General features: G+C 47.1%; 1 protein-coding gene across 2 annotated transcripts in view; it reads left to right on the top strand.

Moving 5' to 3' along the window:
* trpc5a (transient receptor potential cation channel, subfamily C, member 5a) overlaps positions 1–25,000 on the top strand; it is a 106,917-nt gene that overhangs the window by 56,186 nt on the left and 25,731 nt on the right. For both annotated transcript variants that reach the window (XM_074699284.1, XM_074699283.1), the window contains exons 5-11: positions 1–76; positions 167–229; positions 600–737; positions 1,254–1,460; positions 17,537–17,674; positions 21,991–22,189; positions 23,157–23,296. The exon at positions 1–76 is cut by the window's left edge and continues 41 nt beyond it. In XM_074699284.1, the coding sequence (XP_074555385.1) occupies positions 1–76; positions 167–229; positions 600–737; positions 1,254–1,460; positions 17,537–17,674; positions 21,991–22,189; positions 23,157–23,296 (961 nt within the window). The remainder of the gene's footprint in view (positions 77–166; positions 230–599; positions 738–1,253; positions 1,461–17,536; positions 17,675–21,990; positions 22,190–23,156; positions 23,297–25,000) is intronic.

Below are 25,000 nucleotides of genomic sequence, written 5' to 3'. Positions count from 1 at the left end.
CCCCGACATCACTCCCATCATGCTCGCTGCTCACACCAACAACTACGAGATCATCAAGCTGCTGGTCCAGAGGAAGGTGAGGCGCTCAGGTCTGTGCGCAGACGTTAGACTAACAGCATCCTGTCTCTGTGTGAGCTGACGGCTGATCTGATGTTCCTGCCCACAGGTCACCATCCCCAGACCACACCAGATCCGCTGTGACTGCGTGGAGTGTGTGTCCAGCTCAGAGGTAAGGCTGCGGCGATGACCCTCATCCACTGACTCTTTCCTCCCAACGTTTCTGCTTCGTCTGTGAGTTTGTCTCAGTTTCAGTAACAAAACTTTCTGCAAAGTAACGACTGAAACACCAGAAGAGTCTCCAGCAGAACCGGATCAGGTTTCTCTCCAAGTCAATGAGTCCTCCATAACAAACAGACATAATGAGCAGAGCCAGACCAGGACTCAACAGGTTTTACAGCCCAGCATGAACCAGGAGAGGATCCAGGAACTGGACTCAGACGGAGCGCCCTGGTGGATGGGAGGACCCAGACCAGGTCTCTCCCAGGTTTCCCCATTGGTCATTTTCAACCTTCATGTCTTGTTTTTCTCTCTTCCCTCAGGTCGACAGTCTTCGACATTCAAGGTCTCGGCTCAACATCTACAAAGCTCTGGCCTCGCCGTCCCTCATCGCGCTGTCCAGTGAAGACCCCATCCTCACCGCCTTCAGGCTGGGCTGGGAACTCAAGGAGCTCAGCAAGGTACGGGCTGTTGGGCTCTGTTGGGCTCTGTTGGGCTCTGTTGGGCTCTGTTGGACTCTGTTGGACTCTGTTGGACTCTGTTGGGCTCTGTTGGGCTCTGTTGGACTCTGTTGGACTCTGTTGGGCTCTGTTGGACTCTGTTGGACTCTGTTGGGCTCTGTTGGGCTCTGTTGGACTCTGTTGGACTCTGTTGGACTCTGTTGGACTCTGTTATCGGCTATCACTCCAGGTACCGGTCTAAGTGGTGCCCTCTCTCCTGCTGTCAGCCCTGGTTTCAGAGCAGATGTTTCCCTGGAGTTAGTTTCCTCTGAGTGAAGAGCTGAAACTCTTCCCGCTCAGTGACAGATTCTGGTTTAAGACGCGTTTCCATCCACTGACGGACTTTAGGACGTTTATCTTTGAGTGCTGGTCTTGGTACCAAACACAGAAGCTATTGGACCTGATCAGAGGTCAAAGGTCAAACAGCCGCTGACCCGTCACCTCCCTCTCAGAGCTTCCTGCGTCTCCTTTTCCCAGGTGGAGAACGAGTTTCGGCAGGAGTACGAGGAGCTGTCGCAGCAGTGCAAGCGCTTCGCCAAAGACCTCCTGGACCAGGCCAGGAGTTCTCGAGAGCTGGAAACCATCCTGAACCACAGAGACAACGACCAGAGCGAGGAGCTGGACCCCAGGCAGTGTCACGACCTGGCCAAGCTGAAGCTGGCCATCAAGTACCACCAGAAAGAGGTAGGAACCACCTCCAGCCGCCCTCAGGAGGGACTCTGACTCATGGGGACTAAAGCCCCCCCTCCTACCTGTCCGTCTGTCTGTCAAAGCTCTGCTTCCTGTTTGTCCTGTTTCTCTCTTTCCTGTCAGAGCTCTGCTTCCTGTTTGTCCTGTTTCCTGTCAAAGCTCTGCTTCCTGTTTGTCCTGTTTCTCCCGTCATCAGCGCTCTCACTTGTTCCAGATCATTATCTTCCTCAGTCTGGAGCTTTCTATCACTGCGTTTATCCTCCCTCTTTCTCCTCCTCCTTCTTTCTGCCATGCTTCTCCTGCTCCCTCTTCGCCTCTCTCCTCACGCTGCTTTGGTCAGGGAGGAGGTGGTAGAGGAGGACAGGACTGGAGACATTAGCATATAAATTGGGAGCTAAAAACAGCTGTAAAGAGATAATTCAATGTGCAGCTTAAAGACGGGAACACTTCGCTCCTGCTCTCAGCTGGTGAGCGGGGAGGCGCAGAGACGCTCCTCTGTGGCTGAACCACGCGTGTCACGTCTCTGACCTGCTGCTGATGTGTCAGTCCATGAACCATGAAGCCCTCACAGGGAGGGAGGCGTTATAAATGAATACCTGAACTTACAGGGACAGGGAACAATGGTGGAACAAAGAAGGAGAAAATAAGCACAGATGGTTCCTGACCCCGGGCTCAGACAGACCCAGGAACCAAATCACTCCTGTGGCTCATTGTTTGAGTTTCACCTCAGCTGAAGAAGCAGGTAGACAAAGCTAATCAGACCAGTAACATGTGTGAAGAGAGAGAGGAGAAAAAAATAGTTGAGTTACACCAGCAGACCAGTAGAGGGCAGCACCACAGTGAAGGAGGTATTTTATGTCACTGCAGATGGATCTGTTGACTCTCACAGGGTGCTCCCCAGGAGGGTCACCCTGGACCTGAGGTCCCAGGTCTGTGGCCTGTTTCCTGCTCTGTCTACCCAACAAATACAAACACCACCGCTGCTCCGCCAATCAGAAACACTCAACACCGTTGGCCTCGTCGTCCTCGTCATCCTTGTTGTCCTCATCATCCTCCTCGTCCTCGTTGTCCTCATCGTCCTTGTTGTCCTCATCCTCCTCGTCATCCTTATTGTCCTCATCGACCTCATCTTGCTCGTTGTCCTCATCGTCCTCATCGTCCTTGTTGTCCTCGTCATCCTCGTTGTCCTCATTGTCCTTATCGTCCTTGTTGTCCTCATCATCCTCGTCTTGCTCGTTGTCCTCATTGTCCTTATCGTCCTCATTGTCCTTGTTGTCCTCAGTGTCCTCATTGTCCTTGTTGTCCTCAGTGTCCTTGTTGTCCTCATCGTCCTCATCTTGCTCGTTGTCCTCATCGTCCTCGTCGTCCTTGTCATCCTCGTCATCCTCGTTGTCCTCATTGTCCTTATCGTCCTCGTTGTCCTTGTTGTCCTCAGTGTCCTTGTTGTCCTCAGTGTCCTTGTTGTCCTCATCGTCCTCGTCTTGCTCGTTGTCCTCATCGTCCTCGTCGTCCTTGCTGTCCTTGCCATCCTTATTCTCATTGTCTGGCTCCTGAAGTGTCTCTCTGTAAACCTCTCCACGCCGTCTGTGAGCAGACCCTGAGAGCCTGGTCCAGGTGGCGTTACAGCTCTGGTCCAAACAAACTCCTCATCATCACAACGATGAGTCCCTCAGTCTGACCTCCTCAGTCTGATCTCCTCAGTCTGATCTCCTCAGTCTGATCTCCTCAGTCTGAGTCCCTCAGTCTGACCTCCTCAGTCTGACCTCCTCAGCTCCTCAGTCTGATCTCCTCAGTCTGAGTCCCTCAGTCTGACCTCCTCAGTCTGACCTCCTCAGTCTGACCTCCTCAGTCTGATCTCCTCAGTCTGATCTCCTCAGTCTGACCTCCTCAGTCTGACCTCCTCAGCTCCTCAGTCTGACCTCCTCAGTCTGACCTCCTCAGTCTGATCTCCTCAGTCTGATCTCCTCAGTCTGATCTCCTCAGTCTGAGTCCCTCAGTCTGACCTCCTCAGTCTGACCTCCTCAGCTCCTCAGTCTGATCTCCTCAGTCTGAGTCCCTCAGTCTGACCTCCTCAGTCTGACCTCCTCAGTCTGACCTCCTCAGCTCCTCAGTCTGAGCTCCTCAGTCTGAGCTCCTCAGTCTGACCTCCTCAGTCTGACCTCCTCAGTCTGACCTCCTCAGCTCCTCAGTCTGAGCTCCTCAGTCTGAGCTCCTCAGTCTGACCTCCTCAGTCTGATCTCCTCAGTCTGAGCTCCTCAGTCTGACCTCCTCAGTCTGAGCTCCCTCCTGTTTTTTCAGCAGGTGACTAATTAAAAATCCTGGTTGTGAGAACAGAAACTCCTCCACAGCCCGGCTCTCCTCTGTGGGCTCAGATGAAGCGTCTCTCGTCCTCTCCACCTGGCTGTGAGGTATAACAGGCTGCAGCTTGAGCAGGAGTCCTTTGAGCCAGACTCACAGAGAGCGTAGAAAGTCTGATTCCTCCAAACGTGTCGTGGAGATGCAGAGACTGCAGGAGCGACTCCCAAAATAAGACATGTTCCCCGATTTAGACTGGGGGAGAAATAAAGGGAGAGATGAGGAGGCGTAAGGAGTCAGAAAACAGGAGGAGAGGAGGAGAGAGCTGTCAGCAGATAATAAGAATGCAGAGGTTGAGGATAAAGAGTCTGTATCTGCCTTTTTTGGTTTCATGAATCAGTTTGTATTGAGTAAGACAGAAACACGTGCTCAGGTTATCTCTATCTCCCGTGCATCCTGATACTGTCCAGAAAAGTTCAGATTATCTGTTCCTGAAAGAGTCCTGAGGTTTTTATTCACGCTTACTCAGCTGCGTAAAAAATACTCTATTCTGATTGGTCAAACCCATCACTCTTTCTTCTTCACATATCTCCCCATCTCTGCGCCCTGAACCTCTCAGTAGCTGAACAACTCAGTAGTTGAACGTGTCAGTAGCTGAACGACTCAGTAGCTGAACGACTCAGTAGCTGAACGACTCAGTAGCTGAACGACTCTGTAGCTGAACGACTCAGTAGCTGAACGACTCAGTAGCTGAACGACTCAGTAGCTGAACGACTCAGTAGCTGAACGTCTGCCTGGTTGTACCAACACATCCCATAATCCGGCCTGAAGCCCTGCTTGGTCTGCAGACTACAGATGTCCCTGCACAGACTGATCCGGTTTGTCAGTTTGGTCTCACAGAGGAACCAGCGCCAACGAAAGTGACAGAAACAGACGCTCAGAGACAAAGTGAGAGAAGAACAGAGGGAGGGAGAGAAAGGAGAGAAAGAGGGAGGGAGCTGAGGGAAAGTTCCAGCTGACAGAGGAAGCAGAGGAAACAGAGGAAGGAGAGGAAGGAGAGGAAACAGAGGAAGGAGAGGAAGGAGAGGAAACAGAGGAAGCAGAGGAAACAGGAAGGAGAGGAAACAGGAAGGAGAGGAAGGAGAGGAAGCAGAGGAAGCAGAGGAAGGAGAGGAAGGAGAGGAAGGAGAGGAAACAGAGGAAGGAGAGGAAGGAGAGGAAACAGAGGAAGCAGAGGAAACAGAGGAAACAGAGGAAACAGAGGAAGCAGAGGAAGGAGAGGAAGGAGAGGAAACAGAGGAAGCAGAGGAAGCAGAGGTTGTTAAACGCTGTCAGGACTCTTACATAACATCAGCCCCTTCATCCCCCTCTTCATCCCCCTCTTCATCTTCTTCATCCTCCTCTTCATCTTCTTCATCCTCCTCTTCATCTTCTTCATCTTCTTCTCTCCCTCTTCTTCCTCTCCCTAATCTCTCACCTCCTCTCTTATCTCCTCTTCGTCTCTCCGTTTGCTCCTCTGTCTGGCTCACACTAACTGTTGGTGTGTGTGCTCTGCTGCCTCACATGCTGCTCGTCATGTGTCTGTATGTGTGTGTGTGTGTGTGTGTGTGTGTGTGTGTGTGATGAGGTCGTTTCAAACAAAGCTGTCAGAGATGATTACGTAACCCTCGCTGAGCGTCTTTCTGATCGGAAACTAGTTCATCCTTTGTTTTTATTCTTCTTCCTCCAGGAAGACACACACACACACACACACACACACACACACACACACACACACACACACACACACACACACACACACACACACACACACACACACACTCTGTTTCTGACTTCTTGTCAGGTTATTGATCCAGTTTCAGGCTGTCTTCATGCAGAGGGAGCAGAGAGATGAGGGGAGACCACTTTCTGAAAAGTGAAAACTTACGTAACCCCAGAGTTACTTTCAGTTTCCATTCAGTGCTTCACACACACACACACACACACACACACACACACACACACACACACACACACACACACACACACACACACACACACACACACACACACACACACAGTATATACTCCGGTCACTCATGGTGGCGAGCACCTTCAGGCCCAGAGAGCAGCTCTGTGATTGGTGATTTTTACTCGATCAGCTTCATCACAGCCTCTTCTTGGCTAAAACCGGTCCTGATCTCAGCTCACCAGGACCCTGATCCTGAGCCAGTCTTGGCAGAACTGTAGCCTGATTTAAGCTGGATCTACACCCAGTTTCCATGCAGTCTTAGACCCAGTCTAAGGTTTCATCCTGGTCCTGGCCCGTTTGGGTGGGGATTTTTTTCCCAAACACGTCCGGTCTTTGTTCGATTTTTTCCTCATTCTTGTCCAATCCTGGTGATGTCATGGACCGATTACAGCCAGTCCTGAGCCCAGTCCTGAGCCCAGTCCTGAGCCCAGTCCTGAGCCCAGATCTGAGCCCAGTCCTGAGCCCAGTCCTGAGCCCAGTCCTGAGCCCAGTCCTGAGCCCAGTCCTGAGCCCAGATCTGAGCCCAGTCCTGAGCCCAGTCCTGAGTCTTAATCTGGTCTGACCTTTTCAAGACTGGAGCCTGGTTTAATGTGAGTCAGTCTGATCTTTGACCCAGAAAGGACTGACCCAGTCCCAGCTCCTACCACAGATATCCAGCAGGGGGCAGAGTGCTGAAGTGAAGCTGGACACGGGACGAGGAGCACGGAGAAAACAAGGACGAGGAGATCGGAGCATCAACCTGATGGATGAGTGAGGATAAAACTAGAGGAAGGAAACAAGGAAAGGTAGGGTAGAGGTGAAGGGAGGATTGAAGGGAGGACAAACTGGTGCTAAATAATAATCCACAAATCAAGTCCTGCTCAGGCTGTTCCTGGCACTGTGTGTGTGTGTGTGTGTGTGTGTGTGTGTGTGTGTGTGTGTCTGCTGACAGAGGTAGAACAGGGAGCTGGAGTCTTTCCAAATGAAAGCAAATGCTTCACTTTCTGAGCTGCTGCAGAGAAACAGGAGGAGCAGAGGAGCAGAGGAGGAAGGAGGAAGGAGGAGCAGAGGAGCAGAGGAGGAAGGAGGGACGTGGACGTCACGTCTCTGTATGATTTGTGAGGTGGAGGAGAAACAGTTTGTTTAAAAAAAAAAACCTGAGAAATTGATGAAAAACCAATCAAACAAAGTGGAGGATTCTGGGTAACATCCTCTGGAGAACTGGGTGAAAAATGAACGTTTTTTTGTCGCTAAAAATGACTCAACAACACCAAGAGAAAGTAACGACTCCAATAAAGTAGGTCAACAACCCAGAGAGGAACATCTCCAACGACTCATTAACCCCAGGACGAACTGAGTCCAGGAAATAAACCAACAGCTCTGTTAGCAACAACCCCAACGACTCCATGACAGCAAAGATAAACACAGCTCTGTTAGCGACAACCCCAACGACTCTGTGACAGGGAAGATTAACACAGCTCTGTTAGCAACAACCCCAACGACTCCATGACAGCTAAGATAGACACAGCTCTGTTAGCAACAACCCCAACGACTCCATGACAGCAAAGATAAACACAGCTCTGTTAGCAACAACCCCAACGACTCCATGACAGCTAAGATAGACACAGCTCTGTTAGCAACAACCCCAATGACTCCATGACAGTAAAGATAGACACAGCTCTGTTGGCGACAACTCCAACGACTCCATGACAGCTAAGATAGACACAGCTCTGTTAGCAACAACTCCAACGACTCCATGACAGTGAAGATAGACACAGCTCTGTTAGCGACAACTCCAACGACTCCATGACAGCTAAGATAAACACAGCTCTGTTAGCGACAACTCCAACGACTCCATGACAGTGAAGATAGACACAGCTCTGTTAGCGACAACTCCAACGACTCCATGACAGCTAAGATAGACACAGCTCTGTTAGCAACAACTCCAACGACTCCATGACAGTGAAGATAGACACAGCTCTGTTAGCGACAACTCCAACGACTCCATGACAGCTAAGATAAACACAGCTCTGTTAGCGACAACTCCAACGACTCCATGACAGTGAAGATAGACACAGCTCTGTTAGCGACAACTCCAACGACTCCATGACAGCTAAGATAGACACAGCTCTGTTAGCAACAACTCCAACGACTCCATGACAGTGAAGATAGACACAGCTCTGTTAGCGACAACTCCAACGACTCCATGACAGCTAAGATAAACACAGCTCTGTTAGCGACAACTCCAACGACTCCATGACAGTGAAGATAGACACAGCTCTGTTAGCAACAACCCCAACGACTCCATGACAGCAAAGATACACACAGCTCTGTTAGAGACAACCCCAACGACTCCATGACAGTGAGATAGACAGCGAAGATAGACACAGCTCTGTTAGCAACAACTCCAACGACTCCATGACAATGAGATAGACAGCGAAGATAGACACAGCTCTGTTAGCAACAACTCCAACGACTCTGTGACAGCGAAGATAAACACCGCTCTGTTAGCGACAACCCCAACAACTCCATGACAGTGAGATAGACAGGGAAGATAAACACAGCTCCAGGAAACCAGACAAACAATCCAAAAATATCAACATCTTTCCTTTAAGTTACAACCCAAACAACTCCATTACACTGGCAGGTTAAAACAGCTCCAGTAAACAAGGTTGAAAGCTGTTTGGCATAAACCTCAATCCACTCTGTGACACTGAGAAACTTAACTTCATCAACAGGAAATTGCACTAAGAGACAATCTCCAACAACCACCTCACAGAGAGAGTAACGACTCCTGAAACTACAATTGACAACACTCTGAGCACCAACCCTGGTCGTTCTGCAACACTGAACCATACTGACAACAACAGGAAACTGGATAAACCATCCTTCAGCAACAACCAAAACGACTCTATGACTCCATATGATAGCAACGACTCTAGTAAACTGGGCTTACAGTCCTGATGTGACAACTGTAACGACTCTACCGCACTAAAGGAGAGCAACAACTCTAGAAAACTAAGGCAATGGTCTATGTGACAACTCTAATCATTAAACTAAGCTAAGAGAAAGTTACAACACTGGAAACTCACAGCCCAACTAGTTACAACTTTAACGACTCTGTTACACCACTCCATGGTAACAACTCCTGGACATCAGCAACCCTATGAGCAACAACCCTGACAACTCCACATCAACAAAAGACATTAACCGCTGGAAAAACCATCCTTCAATGACTCTGCTCCACAGAGACCCAGTAACGACTCCATGAAAGACGGTTAACGACCATCGGTTACGACTCCTCCTGACGGTATCTGAGGACGTCTCTTCCTCAACAACCTGCAGGTTAAAGGAGGCGCTCAGCAATTATTCCACCATTTAACCCCCACTTAACCCCCGATACCAGGTCTGAAACATTCATGTGTGTGTGTGTGTGTGTGTGTGTGTGTGTGTGTGTGTGTGTGTGTGTGTGTGTGTGTGTGTGTGTGTGTGTGTGTATTTAAATGATTTAAATGTCTTTTTTTGGTCTGTGTGCCTCTGATACCTGCACTCTCTTTAATTATACATCAGCTCTGGTCTCAATAATAAATGGAGTGTGTGTTTGTGTGCTGACGTGTGTCTACTCAAGTGTGTGACCAGGCCTGTGTGTGTGTGTGTGTGTGTGTGTGTGTGTGTGTGTGTGTGTGTGTGTGTGTGTGTGTGTGTGTGTGTGTGTGTGATGTTCAGTAATCTGTGGCTGCAGCTGAATAATATATTTACCTTCAGTCATGTTTTATTCAGGACATCACATGAAATATTACTTTAATTAATTTATCAACTCCTCTTCTCAATTAGTTTGCCAAACACTCACACACACACACACACACACACACACACACACACACACACACACACACACACACACACACACACACACACACACACACACACAGCATCTGTAGCGTCTGTTTGCTGATGTTCTGCGTGAACGTTGTGTGTAACGAGCAGCTCAAAGTGAAGTTTTCTTGGTTTAATCTGTGACAGACTTCTTTCTTATTTTGCACCTTTATGCTTTTTAGTTTTTGGGCAAAGCAACAAAAACACAGATCCTGAAACATGCTCAGATTTCTTTTTACACAGACATTTCAGAAACTTTCTGGAAGATCCCAGGACGGTCGTCTTGGAGTTTTCCAAAGTTGCAGTTTGGGATTAGGAAAAAAAATCCTGGAAATTTTTGGGACAGGTTTTCCTGAAATGTCCTGGAGTGGTATTTCAGGTTCAGGAGAAGAAAGCGTGACGTGAATCACCACTCTGTGGTGTAAATATGTGACCATGTGGAGCGAAAAGAGGTTTTACTGATCGTGGAGTATCCTGAACTTTACCTGCCGGGGTCTGCAGGAGTTTAACCTGGAAGAATCGGTGCTGAACTTTAACATCGTTAGGAAATTATCTGTGTTTGCATGTTTGACAAATGCCAAGAAGGGACAGGAGACAGCTGAGCTCATCAGAAATGATGTGGAGAAGAAAAAACACAAAAAAAAAGAAGGCAAGGCAAGTCTTGTGTTAAATATAAAACAAATGTATAATTACTTCTTAAAAATGTGAAATGATCATTTTTGCTTCTATGGCTGTAAGGACTCTTCACTTCATCCTTTAAAAACACCTTTTGTTCAGTTTGGGTGTTTTTCTAAAATCTGATTTTCATTAATGGTCATTTTTCTGACTAAGGAAGAAAAGCTGTTTTTGCTTAATTATCTGAATCAGTGGTTTTAAAGCAGAGCAGAGACGAAGCAGAGAGACGGAGCAGAGACGGATCAGAGAGACGGAGCAGAGACGGAGCAGAGAGACGGAGCAGAGAGACGGAGCAGAGAGATGGAGCAGAGAGACGGAGCAGAGAGACGGAGCAGAGAGACGGAGCAGAGAGACGGAGCAGAGAGATGGAGCAGAGATGGAGCAGAGAGACGGAGCAGAGAGATGGAGCAGAGATGGAGCAGAGAGACGGAGCAGAGAGACAGAGAGAGACAGAGCAGAGAGACGGAGCAGAGAGACGGAGCAGAGAGACGGAGCAGAGAGATGGAGCAGAGATGGAGCAGAGAGACGTAGCAGAGAGGAAACGTAGAGGAGAAACAGATACACTGATTCAGACAGAGAGAAAATAAAGGAGAAAATGGGAGCGATGATTGTTTTTTCTTTCTCAGCAGATAAAAAGGATTGACAGGAAGAAGACGCAGAGAGGACTGAGCCAACACTTCCTGTATTTGCATGTAAATCACAGCCCAGCCAGATTGAATTAGCCTTAGCATAGCTCCAGGTTAGCGTATCACTTTGTTTAGATTACATCAGGCCACAGAGAAATTGAATTAACCCATGCTACGTAGCGTAGCCGCCGTTAGCATATTTCTTAGCTTAGTGGTGGAGGCAGATTGTTCTGAAATTAAATTATCTGGAGGGAAACTTCGAGGAGCAGATTACTCCAACGTCAGGAGATTAAAGCAGAGTGACCCCAGTGTGTGTGTGTGTGTGTGTGTGTGTGTGTGTGTGTGTGTGTGTGTGTGTGTGTGTGTGTGTGTGTGTGTGTGTGTGTGTGTGTGCGTGTGTGTGCGTGCGTGTGTGCGTGTATGTGTGACACTTGTGTGTAACACACCGACCTCCAGTCACACGATCAGCTCCATCAGAGGAGCAGGACAGGAGGAGAGGTTTTAGGTGAACATGGCTGCAGCTTTTGGGTGAGAGTGGCTGCAGCTTTTAGGTGAGAGTAGTTGCAGCTTAAAGGTGAGAGTAGTTGCAGTTTCAAGTGAGAGTGGAAGCAGCTTTTAGGTGAGAGTAGTTGCAGATTTTTGGTGAGAGTAGTTGCAGCTTTTAGGTGAGAGTGGCAGCAGCTTTAAGGTGAGAGTGGCTGCCGCCTTGAGGTGAGAGTGGCTGCAGCTTTCAGGTGAGAGTAGTTGCAGCTTTGATGTGAGAGTGGATGCAGCTTTTAGGTGAGAGTAGTTGCAGCTTTTAGGTGAGAGTGGCAGCAGCTTTTAGGTGAGAGTGGCTGCAGCTTTTAGGTGAGATTGGCTGCAGCTTTCAGGTGAGAGTGGAAGCAGCTTTCAGGTGAGAGTGGGTGCAGCTTTCAGTTGAGAGTGGATGCAGCTTTCAGGTGAGAGCGCCTGCAGCTTTCAGGTAAGAGTAGCCACAGCCTTGAGGTGAGAGTGGATGCAGCTTTCAGGTGAGAGTGGCTGCAACTTTCAGGTGAGAGTGGCTGCATCTTTCAGGTGAGAGTAGCAACAGCCTTGAGGTGAGAGTAGCTGCAGCCTTTAGGTTAGAGTGGCTGCAACTTTCAGGTGTGAGTGGCTGCATCTTTCAGATGAGAGTAGCAACCGCCTTGAGGTGAGAGTAGCTGCAGCCTTCAGGTGAGAGTGGCTGCAGCTTTCAGGTGAGAGTGGCTTCAGCCTTCAGGTGAGAGTGGCTGCAACTTTCAGGTGAGAGTGGCTGCAACTTTCAGGTGAGAGTAGCTCCAGCTTTCAGGTGAGAGTGGATGCAGCTTTCAGGTGAGAGTGGATGCAGCTTTCAGGTTAGAGTGGCTGCAGCTTTCAGGTGAGAGTGGATGCAGCTTTCAGGTGAGAGTAGCTGCAGCTTTAAGGTGAGAGTGGAAGCAGCTTTCAGGTGAGAGTAGCTGCAGCCTTCAGGTAAGAGTGGCTGCAGCTTTCAGGTATGAGTGGCTGAAGCTTTCACGTGAGAGTGAATACAGCTTTCAGGTGAGAGTGGATGCAGCTTTCAGGTGAGAGTCACAGCAGCCTTCAGGTGAGAGTAGTTGAAACTTTCAGGTGAGAGTGGCTGCAGCTTTCAGGTGAGAGTAGCTGCATTCCTGCAGTGAGAGTAGCTGCAGCCTTAAGGTGAGAGTGGATGGAGCTTTTAGGTCAAAGTGGCTGCATTTTTAAAGTGAGAGTGGCTGCAATTTAGCCTCTCTGTGCAGGTTCCCTCAGGTCTCAAACCTGCTCAGAGCTGTTCGCTGCTGTTTGCTGCTCTATGCTGCTGTTTGCTGCTGTTTGCTGCTGTTTGCTGCTGTTTGCTGCTGTTTGCTGCTGTCCCCGGTGTTTCTGCAGCAGCTGGTGTTGCTGCAGCAGCAGAAATGCTAATGAGAGCTCACAGTGTGTCCACGTGGCTGCTCCCCGGGTGCCGAGTCATCCAGCAGGTTAACATGAGTCATCAGAATCCACCAGGACTCGGACTAAAACCAGCAGGACCAGGTCTTTCTGGAGAGTCTGCCTCTCCACTGTCTCCGTCCTCCCAGTGTCTGCAGGGCGAGAGTGAAAACCTGCTTCAGCTGTTCCCTCTGAATCATTCCTCCGCTGTCAGCTGATTGATTTTTAAATGTCACCGGGAGCCGGCGGGCTGCCAGCAGCGCAAAGATTCATGGGAAATCTGGATGTGGTGGTTATTTCTGTGGGTGTGAGTGAGTGAGTGAGTGAGTGAGTGAGTGAGTGAGTGAGTGAGTGAGTGAGTGAGTGAGTGAGTGAGCGCTGTAATCTGCTTCACTTTAATAAAAGAAGAGGGAGAGGAAGCTGCACAAAGACCCCACAATCCCCTGCACAGGAGGAGGTACGCTCACTTCCTGTCAGCCTCCATCAGAGGAGGTACGCTCACTTCCTGTCAGCCTCCATCAGAGGAGTATGTTCACTTCCTGTCAGCCTCCACCTGAGTTGTGCTCACTTCCTGTCAGCCTCCATCACAGATGTGTTCACTTCCTGTCAGCCTCCATCAGAGTTGTGTTCACTTCCTGTCAGCCCTCCATCAGAGATGTGTTCACTTCCTGTCAGCCTCCACCTGAGTTGTGTTCACTTCCTGTCAGCCTCCACCTGAGTTGTGTTCACTTCCTGTCAGCCTCCACCACACATATGTTCACTTCCTGTCAGCCTCCATCAGAGTTGTGTTCACTTCCTGTCAGCCCTCCATCAGAGATGTGTTCACTTCCTGTCAGCCTCCACCTGAGATGTGTTCACTTCCTGTCAGCCTCCACCTGAGTTGTGTTCACTTCCTGTCAGCCTCCACCAAACATGTTTTCACTTCCTGTCAGCCTCCATCAGAGATGTGTTCACTTCCTGTCAGCCTCTTTCAGAGATGTGTTCACTTCCTGTCAGAGACGTCTCACTCTGAGCTAAAAACAGGAGCCAAAGTTGTGGAGAGATCTCTGCTCTCTGATTGGTGGAGGCTCCTCAGCTGCTCCACCACCAGTGAGTGTTTGTTTGTCTCTGGTTCTGCCGACCGCAGCGTGTTCAGTCCAGACTGGAGGACAGGGAGAGGAGCAGACTGCTGGAGTCAGAGGAGAGCACCTCCCTCATTAGCATACGGCTGCCATGGCAACAGGAAACCAAACTGGAGGGAAAGAGAGAGAGAGGGATGGAGGAGGGGAAATAAGATGGAGGAGAAAGGTGAGAGGAAGCAGGAAGGAAAGGAAAGGAAGAGATGGAGAGAAGGGGGAAATAAGGAGGTTCACCAAGGACAAGGAGACATAAAGGGAGGGATGAGGAAGAGGAAGAGAGGAGACAGGAGAGGAGAGGTTGGAAAAGGATAAAAGAAATGAGAAAAAGGAGGGATGGAGGGTGAGAATGAGGAGGTGACAAACATCAGAGGGGGGAGGAGAGACAGCAAGAGGGGAGGAGGAGAAGATGAAGGAAGAGAAGAAAAGAAAAAAAAAGAAAAGAGAAAATAAGAAAAGAAAGAAAAAAGGAAAAGAGAAGAGAAGAAAAAAGGAAAGAAAAGAGAGGAGAGGAGGAGTGTTGAGGGAGCAGCCTCCTTGGTTTGACTTCCACCACTTTATCTCTCTCCTCCTCCTGCTCCTCACACTTTCTGCTCCTATCATTTCATCTATATAATTAAATCCTCTTATTACACACACACACACACACACACACACACACACACACACACACACACATACACACACACACACACACATACACACACACACACACACACACACACCAAGTCAGAACACGCAGTAATAACCAGATAAGAGGTTGAAACAAATCTCTGCAGTGAAGTAAAACATGACAGGTTTATCAGAGTGTGTGTGTGTGTGTGTGTGTGTGTGTGTGTGTGTGTGTGTGTGTGTGTGTGTGTGTGTGTGTGTGTGTGTGTGTTATCAGCACTGTAAAAAGACACTTGATGATTAAATTGAGTGAACTGTCTCTTTAAAAACAAACGTTTATTTTGTTTAGAAGTCTCACACGTTCCTTCTGCTCTTTCACACACACACACACACACAGAGGAGTGTGTGCAGTGTGTGCAGTGTGCGCAGTGTGTGCAGTATGCGCAGTGTGTGCAGTGTGTGCAGTGTGTGCAGTGTGTGCAGTGTGTGCAGTGTGTGTGTTTTCCAACCAGCAGAACTCACGTCTGATGAGGAACAAAGAGTCAAACTGCTTCACATCCAAACTTTCATCGTTCTTCAACAGAGAAGGTTTTTATTTCATCAGTGTTTGGTCCTCATAGGGCTTAAAGACACACACACACACACACACACACACACACACACACACACACACACACACACACACACACACACACACACACACACACACACACACACACACACACACGTCCTAAAAGATGTCAAAAAGCAGACATGCTTTGAAACAGTCTGGAGATCTGCACATGTGAAAAGTGAAACCAAAGGCTGCCATGTTTTTCCCATGATCCTCTGCATGTTTTTCCCATGATCCTCTGCATGTTTTTCCATGATCCTCTGCATGTTTTCCCATGATCCTCTGCATGTTTTTCCCATGATCCTCTGCATGTTTTTCCCATGATCCTCTGCATGTTTTTCCATGATCCTCTGCATGTTTTTCCATGATCCTCAGCATGTTTTTCCCATGATCCTCTGCATGTTTTTCCCATGATCCTCTGCATGTTTTTCCCATGATCCTCTGCATGTTTTCCTATGATCCTCTGCATGTTTTTCCCATGATGCTCTGCATGTTTTTCCCATGATCCTCTGCATGTTTTTCCCATGATCCTCTGCATGTTTTTCTGTGATCCTCTGCATGTTTTTCCCATGATCCTCTGCATGTTTTTCCATGATCCTCTGCATGTTTTTCCCATGATCCTCTGCATGTTTTTCCATGATCCTCTGCATGTTTTTCCATGATCCTCTGCATGTTTTTCTATGATCCTCTGCATGTTTTTCCCATGATGCTCTGCATGTTTTTCCATGATCCTCTGCATGTTTTTCCCATGATCCTCTGCATGTTTTTCCCATGATCCTCTGCATGTTTTTCCCATGATCCTCTGCATAATTTTTCCATGATGCTCTGCATGTTTTCCTATGATCCTCTGCATGTTTTCCTATGATCCTCTGCATGTTTTTCTGTGATCCTCTGCATGTTTTTCCCATGATGCTCTGCATGTTTTCCTATGATCCTCTGCATGTTTTTCTATGATCCTCTGCATGTTTTTCCCATGATGCTCTGCATGTTTTTCACTGATCCTCTGCATGTTTTTCCCATGATCCTCTGCATGTTTTTCCCATGATCCTCTGCATGTTTTTTCCATGATGCTCTGCATGTTTTCCTATGATCCTCTGCATGTTTTTCTGTGATCCTCTGCATGTTTTTCCCATGATGCTCTGCATGTTTTTCCCATGATGCTCTGCATGTTTTTCCCATGATGCTCTGCATGTTTTTCCCATGATGCTCTGCATGTTTTCCTATGATCCTCTCCATGTTTTTCCCATGATCCTCTGCATGTTTTTCCCATGATGCTCTGCATGTTTTCCATGATCCTCTGCATGTTTTCCCATGATGCTCTGCTGCTTCAGACGTGGAGTTGGCTCTGACCCTGATCAGTGGTTAATGAGAGCAGCTCTCACTCTTCAGAAAAACGTTGAGGTGTTGAAATGTGCAGCAGACACCAACTGTTGGAGCGAGTGGAGCCTGTGATTGATGGCGTCAGCTGCTGACCGCGGCGCCTCTCTGGCGTTTCGCCTTTTTAAGCTTTTAGCTAAATGTTTGCTGGATGGCGGCTGTGTGTCCTTGTGTGAAGGAGGATGAGCAGGAGGAGCGCGGTGATTTGGCTGGTTGATTTAACGGGCTGTTTGTTAGAGAGGACAACACACCGCGCTCTCTGTCTCTGACTCTGTCTCTGATACGCCGCCACGGATAACCTCTGTCAGGGCGTTTAGGATACCACACCAGAACGGATCAGAGGGAGGAGGAGGAGAGGGGGAGAACTGAAGAAATGACAAGGATAAATTAGCAATGATAAATTTAGTAAAAGCAGAGAAAGGAGGAGGAGAAGGAGGGAAAGGAGGGAGAAGGAGCAGCAGAGAGGAAGAAGGAGGCCTGGGCTGGTTGGGGGTGACTCCACAGTGAGATGAGTTATAAAACATGGAGTTCTGCTCTTTTCTTGTGTGTTTTGTGAAGGTTTCTCAGTCTGTTATTGGTGAATGACGCGCAGCTCTAACATCAGCAGAAGATGAACGTGTCGCTCTGAGCTGATTTTCCTGCTTCAATAACAACGTGCGGCTCGTTTCTCCTGAAGAAAAGGACGATTAAACTCCAAACGCTGACTCTGTCGTCTCTCTGTCTCTCTGTCTCTCTGTCTCTCTGTCTCTCTGTCATCCCTTCCCTCTGTCTCTCTGTCTCTCTGTCTCTCTGTCTCTCTGTCTCTCTGTCATCCCTTCCCTCTGTCTCTCTGTCTCTCTGTCTCTCTGTCTCTCTGTCTCTCTGTCTCTCTGTCTCTCTGTCTTCCCTTCCCTCTGTCTCTCTGTGTCTCTGTCTCTCTGTCTCTCTGTCTCTCTGTCTCTCTGTCTCTCTGTCTCTCTCCTCAGTTCGTGGCTCAGCCAAACTGCCAGCAGCTCCTGGCCACGCTGTGGTACGACGGCTTCCCGGGCTGGAGGAGGCGCCACTGGGCGGTCAAGCTGGTCACCTGCTTCATCATCGGGCTCCTGTTTCCTGTCTTCTCCCTGGTACGAAGGGTTGGGGAAGAGGAACTGTTATACCAAGGAAAATAAAAGAAAAGTCAGCGAAGACAGAAAACGCTTCAGGAGGAGACAGAGGAAAAATTTTTAAAGACCAGAGAGAAAAGACGGAAAGAAAAACTGATCCAGGGTTTTTATGAGCTGATATTAATGAGACCAGAGGACAGGAGTGACACAGACGTTTAAAGACCAGAGACACAGAGACACAGACGTTTAAAGACCAGAGACACAGAGACACAGACGTTTAAAGACCAGAGACACAGAGACACAGACGTTTAAAGACCAGAGACAGCAGAGACACAGACGTTTAAAGACCAGAGACACAGACGTTTAAAGACCAGAGACACAGACATTTAAAGACCAGAGACACAGAGACACAGACGTTTAAAGACCAGAGACACAGAGACACAGACATTTAAAGACCAGAGACACAGAGACACAGACGTTTATAGACCAGAGACACAGAGACACAGACGTTTAAAGAGCAGAGACAGCAGAGACACAGACGTTTAAAGACCAGAGACACAGAGACACAGACATTTAAAGACCAGAGACACAGAGACACAGACGTTTATAGACCAGAGACACAGAGACACAGACGTTTAAAGACCAGAGACAGCAGAGACACAGACGTTTAAAGACCAGAGACACAGAGACACAGACGTTTAAAGAGCAGAGACAGCAGAGACACAGACGTTTAAAGACCAGAGACAGCAGAGACACAGACGTTTAAAGACCAGAGACAGCAGAGACACAGACGTTTAAAGACCAGAGACACAGAGACACAGACGTTTAAAGACCAGAGACAGCAGAGACACAGACGTTTAAAGACCAGAGACAGCAGAGACACAGACGTTTAAAGACCAGAGACAGCAGAGACACAGACGTTTAAAGACCAGAGACACAGAGACACAGACGTTTAAAGACCAGAGACACAGAGACACAGACGTTTAAAGACCAGAGACACAGAGACACAGACGTTTAAAGACCAGAGACAGCAGAGACACAGACGTTTAAAGACCAGAGACAGCAGAGACACAGACGTTTAAAGACCAGAGACACAGACGTTTAAAGACCAGAGACACAGACATTTAAAGACCAGAGACACAGAGACACAGATGTTTAAAGACCAGAGACACAGAGACACAGACATTTAAAGACCAGAGACACAGAGACACAGACGTTTATAGACCAGAGACACAGAGACACAGACGTTTAAAGACCAGAGACACAGAGACACAGACGTTTAAAGACCAGAGACAGCAGAGACACAGACGTTTAAAGACCAGAGACACAGAGACACAGACGTTTAAAGAGCAGAGACAGCAGAGACACAGACGTTTAAAGACCAGAGACACAGAGACACAGACGTTTAAAGACCAGAGATACAGAGACACAGACGTTTAAAGACCAGAGACACAGACGTTTAAAGACCAGAGACACAGAGACACAGACGTTTAAAGACCAGAGACACAGAGACACAGACGTTTAAAGACCAGAGACACAGAGACACAGACGTTTAAAGACCAGAGACACAGACGTTTAAAGACCAGAGACACAGAGACACAGACGTTTAAAGACCAGAGATACAGAGACACAGACGTTTAAAGACCAGAGATACAGAGACACAGACGTTTAAAGACCAGAGACACAGAGACACAGACGTTTAAAGACCAGAGACACAGAGACACAGACGTTTAAAGACCAGAGACACAGAGACACAGACGTTTAAAGACCAGAGACACAGAGACACAGACGTTTAAAGACCAGAGACACAGAGACACAGACGTTTAAAGACCAGAGACAGCAGAGACACAGACGTTTAAAGACCAGAGACACAGACGTTTAAAGACAAGAGACACAGAGACACAGACGTTTAAAGACCAGAGATACAGAGACACAGACGTTTAAAGACCAGAGACACAGAGACACAGACGTTTAAAGACCAGAGACACAGAGACACAGACGTTTAAAGACCAGAGACACAGAGACACAGACGTTTAAAGACCAGAGACAGCAGAGACACAGACGTTTAAAGACCAGAGACACAGACGTTTAAAGACCAGAGACACAGACGTTTATAGACCAGAGACACAGAGACACAGACGTTTAAAGACCAGAGACAGCAGAGACACAGACGTTTAAAGACCAGAGACAGCAGAGACACAGACGTTTAAAGACCAGAGACAGCAGAGACACAGACGTTTAAAGACCAGAGACAGCAGAGACACAGACGTTTAAAGACCAGAGACAGCAGAGACACAGACGTTTAAAGACCAGAGACAGCAGAGACACAGATGTTTAAAGACCAGAGACACAGAGACACAGACATTTAAAGACCAGAGACAGCAGAGACACAGACGTTTAAAGACCAGAGACACAGAGACACAGACGTTTAAAGACCAGAGATACAGAGACACAGACGTTTAAAGACCAGAGACACAGAGACACAGATGTTTAAAGACCAGAGACACAGAGACACAGACGTTTAAAGACCAGAGACACAGAGACACAGACGTTCAAAGACCAGAGACAGCAGAGACACAGACGTTTAAAGACCAGAGACACAGAGACACAGACGTTTAAAGACCAGAGACAGCAGAGACACAGACGTTTAAAGACCAGAGACACAGACGTTTAAAGACCAGAGACACAGAGACACAGACGTTTAAAGACCAGAGACACAGACGTTTAAAGACCAGAGACAGCAGAGACACAGACGTTTAAAGACCAGAGACACAGAGACACAGACGTTTAAAGACCAGAGACACAGAGACACAGACGTTTAAAGACCAGAGACACAGAGACACAGACGTAAAGACAGCTGCTTTATGACTTTTCATTTCTCACGGCTCAATATTTAGAGTTTCCCATCATGCTTTGAGTTTCTCAGGTTTTTATGGCACGTCTGGACCCTTCCCTCCCCTTTACGGCACTTTGACCCCGTCTCTTTCCTTCCTCCTACAGTTTCATTTAAAGCCTTTTTAATTTCAGTCAGGGTCATTGAATGTCCTGAAGTCACGGCAGCACAGCAGCAGCAATAAAAGAGACGATGAAGGAATGAAACAGTTTTCATTAGAGTTAAAAAAAAAACTTTGGATAAGTTTGTTTTTGTTGTTTTTACTGGTTTGAAATCCAGTTCAGAGAAAACAGTCGTCCTCTTTGCTGTGAGTGTGTCCACAGAGTTTTAGTGGAGCTTTGTTTTGGCGTGTGGAAAGTTAGGGTTAGGGTTAATGGGTTAGGTTAAAGGTTGGGTTAAATTGGTTTAATTTAACTTAATTAACTTAATTTAATTTGATTGGTCAGGGTTAAATCCCCTCAGAGAAAAGTTACAAAGACATTTTAGCCCGGGCCACAGAAACTACAGGGAGAACTTGAATTTTGTCCCTCATACCCACTCTTACTTTGAAAATGGCAACCTTCAGCCACACAACATGAGAAAAATGAGTGATTTATTTTTTTTTAACAAATCAAACCACCACTCATTTAATTTTAATTTTAATTTAATTTAATTAAATTTTATTTTATTATTTTATTTTACTTTATTATTTTATTTTACTTTATTATTTTATTTTATCTTATTATTTTTTTATTTCATTTTTGTTTCATTTTATTTTATTTTATTTCATTTTTATTTCATTTTATTTTATTTTATTTCATATCATTTCATTTTATTTCATTTCATTTCATTTCATTTCATTTCATTTTATTTCATTATTTTATTTCATTTCATTTCATTTCATTTTATTTCATTTTATTTTATTTCATATAATTTCATTTCATTTTATTTTATTTTATTTTATTTTATTTTATTTTTTTATTTCATTTCATTTCATTTCATTTCATTTCATTTCATTTCTTTTTATTTTATTTTATTTTATTTTATTGTTTTTATTTATTTTTATGCTTTGCTGAACAGAAAACTCAATGACCAAAACACAGACACAGACCCACAGCCATTACATCATCTCTGCCATTAGGAAAAGTAATCGAGCCCAGATTCATAGAAATCCTCTGACTGAAAATGAACTTTAGAGATTTGAATTTGAGGAATAAAGAGGGATGAATTTTTAGGAAGGAAACAAACATTTTCCTTAGTTTGAGAACTTAAGCTTCAGTTTCAGATCAGGCTTTTTATTTTATTAGTATTCGCACCGTTCCTCCCCCGTTCCTCCCCCGTTCCCTCTCCTTCCTCTCCTTCCTCTCCTTCCTCCCCTGTCCTCCCTGGTTCTCCCCCGTTCCTCTCCCTGCTGAGGGTCTGGTGAGTCTGACCAACACCCCTCTGCTCTCTGCCCCTCCCTCAGATCTACCTGCTGGCTCCTAAAAGCGCCGTGGGCCGTTTCATCAAGAAGCCGTTCATCAAGTTCATCTGCCACACGGCGTCCTACCTGACCTTCCTCTTCCTGCTGCTGCTGGCCTCGCAGCACATCGCCCGCACCAACCTGCACATGCAGGGCCCCCCGCCCACCATCGTGGAGTGGATGATCCTGCCCTGGGTGCTGGGTGAGGACAGAGAGCTGCTGCATCACATCATCATCATCCAAACATTCATCATCATCATCATCATCATCCAAACATTCATCATCAACATTCATTCATTCATCCAAACAAACAGATTTTAATCTGAGGGATTAAAAAACCTGTCAGGCTCTGTTCACTCTGACCGCTGCTCGTCAGGAGCCTGAGTCTGTCTCCACCGCCGTGTGTCAGCGTGCGATGTGACGGGGGTGTTTGTGTGGAGGAGGTGGATGTGTGGAGGAGGTGGATGTGTGTGTGTGTGTGTGTGTGTGTGTGTGTGTGTGGGTGCATGGCTGTGGGTGTGTGGGTGTAAAAATGAGTGATTACATCTCCATATTCTGTGTCTCTCTCTGAGCTGACAGCAATCATTTCCAAATCCCAGCATCACACGCCATAATCACTTGGAAAAACACAAAACCATCTGTCCGGCCTCTCCGCCGTCTCATCCTGCTCCATCTCTGAGACGCGCTAAGCTACAAAACGCCGAGGCTCTGCATCCATCAGCTGTTTGCTCTCCGTGAGGATGACAGCGTGTTGGGCTTTGGTTCTCTGTGAGCGCTCGGCCCAGAATAACACAAACACTCCCAAACGTGCAAAACATACTGAGCTATAAATACGCTGGCTTAAAGTTCAGCTCACAGCCCTGAAACATCCTGACATCACAAACACCACCAGCATCCACCATCAGGGGGAGCTATCACGCTCAGAGGTGAAATCAAAGGATCCAAACTGTGGAGCTAAAGGTGGAGCAGACGTGAGGCCACCGTAACCTTTCTTCAGGTTTTAAGCAGACTTTAAACATACAAACAGGAACCAGGTGGGCTGGTCTCTGGAACAGGTCTGGTTCCCAGGTTAAGGATCGTAGCGCCCCCCTGTGTTCAGTGCTGACAGAGGAGCAGTGTGTGAAAGTGTGTGTGTGTAGATAACTCTGGGTGTGTGTCTCCTCTTCCAGGCTTCATCTGGGCAGAGATCAAGGAGATGTGGGACGGGGGATTCACAGAGTACATCCACGACTGGTGGAACCTCATGGACTTCGCCATGAACTCGCTCTACCTGGCCACCATCTCCCTGAAGATCGTGGCGTACGTTAAGGTGAGGCTGTCAGCACGGTCAGTCCGTCACGCTGCAAACACCGACGTCCTGTGGTCAGGGTCCTCCAGAGACCATCCTCTGGACCAGTTCCTGCTCTCTGAAACCAAAGAGCGAGTCCTGTTCAGCTCTGGATCTGATACACACGCAGGGAGCTACGGTTAGCTAACACCTCAGATATGACCACGGGACTGTATGCTAGGGCTGCCACGATTAGTCGACATAATCGACTAGTCAACGCTAAAAATTAATTGAATTAATTGATTGATTTTAATAGTGGACGTGTCGTACTCTTGTTTTTATTGTCGTCACATGGTGAAATCAAACACCAGGGGGTAATACTCATCTGTAACTTCAGCTCACAGCATGAGGTGCTGTGTTATTGGAGACTTTTATGGGAAAAGATCACTGAGTTCATACGTGAGGAATATTGATGAGGAAAAATCTCCACTCCCAGAGAGCGCTGTGCGCTGACGGAGGCTCTGCATCTCCGGCTTGGACAGCCTGACAGCTCCCGGAGTTTAGCGTCTGATAACGTGATTTAGAGAGTCTCCTTCACTCTCTGTTACAGACAGTTTTTCAGGATCTGAGCCACAAACTAGAGTCAAAACTCCCCGAACTTTAGAAAAGAGAGGAAATTTATCTGAAGGGGCTCTCGCTCTCAAGCTCACACTGCAGCGCTAACACTCAGCGGGAGGAGGAGGAGGAGCGGAGTGAGCATGTAGAGAAACTAAAGGCGTTGTCATGGAGATCTGGGAGAGAGTCAGACGGATCATACAGAGAGCAAAGCCCCAATAAACAAATAAACATTAGAAAACAAGAACAAAGTCACTGATAAGAGGTCTGTCCAACACTGAACAACAACTTCATTTCCCTGTTTCCTGCTTCATTCACTTCCAGATTTATTTATTTATTCTATAGTACTGATATTTTTATGTCATCATGAATGAAATAAAGACAAACAAACAAACAAACAAACATGACACAGGGCTGACCAATCAGAGGAGAGAACCTAACTCTGGGTAAATGCAGTGAAAATGAAACACAGGTTGAATTATAAAGGTCTGCACATTTTAAAGGTTGAAACACAAAATAACCGTGATTAATCCACTAACTGAAAAATTAATCACTAGATTAGTCGACTTTAAAAATAATGGTTAGTTGCAGCCCTGATGGACTGTCAGAGTAAACAGACTGACCTTTTTATTTTTATCATTTTATTCTGTATTTTGCATTTTGCTGTGGTAAACAGTGTTGTTTATTTAGCTCTGTTATGAGAGAGATGGTTTTGGCATATTTTTGGGAAACATTATGGTTTTGAAATAATTGAAGAACAGAAAAATAATCGTTAGACTAATCGTCCAATTAATCGTTAGATTAGTCGACTAATCGATAAAATAGTCGCCCGATTAATCAAACGATTAATCGTTTTATAAATAATCGTTTACCCCCAGCCCTACTGTCTGCTAACAGCGTGTTGACACTGAGAGCTGAAATCTCATTGGACGAACATCAAAGTGAGCTGACCCTGAGCCAACCGTCTGAATGATGCTACTTCCTGTGGGTCATGTGACTTTTGGAATATTCCATATTTGTCAGAGAGGAACACGTCCACACACACACGTCCACACACACACGTCCACACACACACACGTCCACACACACACACGTCCACACACACACACGTCCACACACACGTCCACACAC

This window comes from Halichoeres trimaculatus, unplaced genomic scaffold (genome assembly GCF_033239565.1).
Source record: "Halichoeres trimaculatus isolate MK-OKI-2021-1 unplaced genomic scaffold, fHalTri1.1 fHalTri1_scaffold_22, whole genome shotgun sequence".
Lineage (NCBI taxonomy): Eukaryota > Metazoa > Chordata > Actinopteri > Labriformes > Labridae > Halichoeres > Halichoeres trimaculatus.
This window is presented reverse-complemented; position numbering and strand designations above follow the sequence as displayed.